At 41.5% G+C, this 4,296-nt stretch overlaps 1 protein-coding gene across 1 annotated transcript; it reads left to right on the plus strand.

Moving 5' to 3' along the window:
• Positions 1 to 1,470: 1,470 nt before the first annotated feature.
• LOC118803175 (adenosine receptor A1-like) lies at positions 1,471 to 2,968 on the plus strand. The gene has a single exon (XM_036563700.1). It carries the CDS (start codon positions 1,471 to 1,473, stop codon positions 2,476 to 2,478), a length of 1,008 nt encoding a protein of 335 aa, XP_036419593.1. The 3' UTR covers positions 2,479 to 2,968.
• Positions 2,969 to 4,296: the final 1,328 nt, after the last annotated feature.

The following is a 4,296-nucleotide window of genomic DNA, read 5'->3' on the forward strand; positions in this document are numbered from 1 at the left end:
ACTACAGTCTGTAATTGTAGAACTACAAAGTGCACCTATATAGTAAGTGGCACTGATAAAATGGACAATGAGCGTAGACACAAGGAGGTGGTCATAATGTTATGCCTGATTGGTGTATATACCATATACAGATAAACTGTGTAATGTAAGATTAAAGATGTGTTCATAAAGTTTTATCTATGCGTTATGCACCTTAGCATGGTAAAACCAAATCCACTAGTCAATTCCCTTAGCAGCTGAAAACACAGTAACAATATTCAGTATATATTAGTAAGTTAACATTTTATCATCTGTTTAAATGAAGGCCAACAGAGGAATGTCTATCATTTATAGTATCATAATAAGAGCTATGTAAATAGTTTTGAGGACCATAAACAATTATTGCAATATAGTAACAAGTAAGTAGCTACTAGTTACCACAAAATGTTACATCTTGCATTTTGCATTTGCATTTACATCATGAGTTTTTACCTTTATTTAACCAGGAAGAATGTCACTGAGATTTAAAAATCTCTTTTACAGGAGTGTCCTGGCCAACAGGACTTTGCATTAAGGTAGCGTCTACTCCAAGTCAGCTTTAGCTAGAAGAGACTTGCTGTATTTTATTAAATAGTTTTAATATCACATCACATAGATATTGTGCCAACAAATGTTTACACAAGCATTTTTAAATGTTTATACATGGCTTATGAATGTTATAAATATTTTATGAAAACCTAAAGGAAATGAAATATCATATTTGCATCATATTTGAAAAATCAATTCAGTGAACATAAACAGTATATATTTAAACAAAGTTGACTGCTGTTGATGTTAGATTTGAATGTGCTTGAATTAGTTCTGCAAGAAATTTGTAGCATTAACTCTTTCAGCTGTTCTTTCAGTGTAAGCCACTGTTTTGTGAAATGAAGACCTTCATGTTACAATATTATTGGAATAACATTTATTGAACATTAATTTGTCAAAGTAAAATGCTCAAGGTTTCTAGGCAGGTATTTATCTGTCCCTGTATTCCTACACAATAGAGCAAAGAGATTGAGACATGAAAGAACACGCAGGCACTAGATGTTGGATAAACAAACACTACAGTTGACATTTTGTCAGGTAAATATTGCTGGCGGATAGAACGATAGACTCTCATAAACTTATCAGCATCTATCCTTCTGCCAGCTAACAGTAATAACAAGCACATAAGCTCAGTGTTTTCAAGCTGAAAACACCAAATATCCTGAGAAATGAACACAAACTCTCTGCCCTTTCAGGGTAATTCAATAACACAGTGACAGTATACTTTTTCAGTACAGCAGCAAATTTAATCAGCTCCACTATAACCTAGGTAGCATCTTGCCAGCTAACCATGAGTCTCTTATGTTGTTAGAATGAATCTAACTGCTTTTGATTTCTTTTTGTTATTCCAGTGCCTTGAACCCATGATCCAACACTGGACCTTAGGAGGTCCACTCTACCAGCATGACGAGAGACATTAACAGCACCTGGATGGCTTATCCAAATGCCTCAACTCAACCAGTCAGCCCCAAGTTCTTTCAATGGCCATATATTGCTGCTGAAATAATGATTTCCATCATTTCCACTTCTGGTAACCTACTGGTTTGCCTTGCAGTAGGACGCAACAAGAAGCTCCAAAATGTCACCAACTACTTCCTGGTCTCTCTGTCAGTAGCTGATTTCTTCGTAGGCACTTTGGCCATCCCCTGCGCTATAATGACAGATCTAGGTTTACCCCACCACAACCTATATCTTTGCATTGCCATTCTGTATATGCTCCTCATGCTAACCCAAAGCTCCATCTTCAGCCTGCTAGCAGTGGCCATCGAACAGTATGTGGCTATTCTACTGCCTTTCCACTACCAAAGGCTTTTGAAGCCAAGGAATGCTAGGCTAGTTATACTGCTAACCTGGTTCCTAGCTTTCCTTTTGGGCTCAGTGCCATTGATGGGCTGGCATGGCAGGTCTGATCAGATGAACTACTGCTTCTTTTCCTGTGTGGTGGACATGACCTACATGGTGTACTTTAACTTCTTTGGCTGTGTTCTGGTGCCTCTGGTAACCATGTTTATCATTTACGCACACATCTTTGTAACCGTCAGGCGCCATGTGAGGCGGATTGCAGCCACGCAGACTGCATTAGAGCTGCAGGCCAGGCAAAACACAGGTATGCGGCGTGAGGCAAGGAAGGCAACCTCGATTTTTGTGCTTGTTTTTGTCTTTGCGCTCTGCTGGATTCCCTTATACACAGTGAACTGCATACATTTGTTCTGTCCACACTGTAAAATACCACTGCCACTCTCCTTGACCACCATCATCCTTTCACATGCACATTCAGCCATTAACCCTCTGCTCTATGCCTTCAAACTGAAATCCTTTCGTGTTGCCTTCAAAGCCATCTTTCTCTGCTGTCGAATGACTTCTCCACTGCCTGATAGCACAGACAGTAATGGGACCTCAAGACACATATAAATGCACTACTTTAAGAAATGGCACCATCTCGAGTGCATTCACTCCAACCGATGTGTAACAGCCTGTGTAATCGTTATTGCTTTTCCTGCTGGCCCCCTGAGTGAGATTTACTTTTAGATGCAGTGTTATATGTAAATAACAAACAATGCCACAGACACCCCAGCCCTGGGTAAAAGTACACAGTACAGTTAAGTTAGACTAAAAACTGGCCTGTCTGATTGTGACTTAAATGTTTTTAATGTTGAATGAGATCAGCTGACATTTTGTGTCTAAGCCAATGTATTTGTTTCTAGCTAAAAATGGCACAGACCCTGCAAGATCTGAGCATCTATCTTGTAATCCTAGTTGCTTTTCTATGCTCTCTTGAGAACTTTTTCCTTGCCAATGTCACCCTTGACTTGTTTATTTCCAGGCTTGTTACAGCAGGAAAAATGAGCCAAACTGTGTCTTTACTCCAGCTCTCCAGTAATGGAGTTGGGTACCATATGGTTACCTGTGTAACCCTGGTTCTCTGAAACAGGAATGAGGTATCTCATTATGGGGAGCGCCCCCTGTGTCCAATCATGGAAGCACCAATGGCTCCACGTCTGGCAGTGCCGATCACACCCGTGATTTGGGAGCCCTCGCCTCCCCTTATAAATTGAGGCATTTTCTGGGTCTGTCAAGCATAGTCCTCCCCAAGTGAAATGCAAGGTGGGATGTGTAGTGAGATACCTTAATCCTGTTTCAGAGAACCAGGGATATGCAAGCAAGGTTTTCTTTCAACATTCATTTAGCATCTCACTATGGGAAAGATATAGTCAGCTCCCATACTGCATGCTTTCCAAACTGACTGGCAAGAGAGGTCTGGTAGGTAAGCAACCTGGGCACTGAAATCCATTACAGTTCTGCCCAGTGTGACTGCACTGTGCCTCATTTAAGACAGTGGGTGATGATGCACTGTCTGGACAGGCACTGATAAAGGCAGCCAGAGTTCCAAGTCTGACCACAGTCAACAGAAGACAGAAGACGTGCGTCTGGGTGTCATAATGGCTGCATGAAAAGGCGATATTAGTTATAAACTTTAACCATATACATTGTGTCCGTGTGATGCCCACACTGAGGACAGTATGGGCCACTGATGGCACAGTGACATCTAGTCGATAGATCTTGATGAATGTATAAAGCCCACCAAAGCCCAGCACAAATGTCCTGTATGGAAATGCCCCTAAAGAGGGTCCACAAAGCATCCACTCCACTGGTGGGGGCTGGTGGCTTTTAGCCAGACTTATCACTTCCACCATCCAATGGCAGAAGCACTGGAATGAGATGGGTAACCCTCTGCGAGGGGCAGCCCAAGACATGAAGAACTGTTAAGTTTTCCTAAAGCTTTTAGTCTCTTTGTGGCTGCATAAAACACTGACTGGACACAGACAATGTAATCTCTGCTCCTCTTCTGAGGACAATGTGGGAGCGTGAAAAACCTTCAGCTCCAAAAACACTGCAGGTATTGGAAGAGTCACTTTTGGCACAAACGCAGGGTTAGGGAGCAAAGTGACCTTTGTGTCATGCACATCAAAGTGCAAGCATGCAGGGTGCATCAATAATATACGCAGCTCACTAACTCAATTAGTGGACACCAATGCGAGTAGCAGAACTATCTTAATAGAGAGAATTTTAGTTTTCACAATCTTGAATGCTTGAACTATGGCTATGAGAGCCCGTCCAGGAAATTAAGTGCTGGAAAACTTTCATTTTGAGCAGGCTAAGAAGAATTACCAATAAGGTGAAAGCCATCAGGCCTAATAGGCAGAGGCTAATTTCTAGAGGCTAAACAGT

Source organism: Colossoma macropomum, unplaced genomic scaffold, assembly GCF_904425465.1.
Source record: "Colossoma macropomum unplaced genomic scaffold, Colossoma_macropomum, whole genome shotgun sequence".
Taxonomy (NCBI): domain Eukaryota; kingdom Metazoa; phylum Chordata; class Actinopteri; order Characiformes; family Serrasalmidae; genus Colossoma; species Colossoma macropomum.

What these genes read in the sequence shown, in the direction of transcription:
- LOC118803175 (XM_036563700.1), top strand. Translation starts at nt 1,471, where the DNA reads ATGACGAGAGACATTAACAGCACCTGGATGGCTTATCCAAATGCCTCA.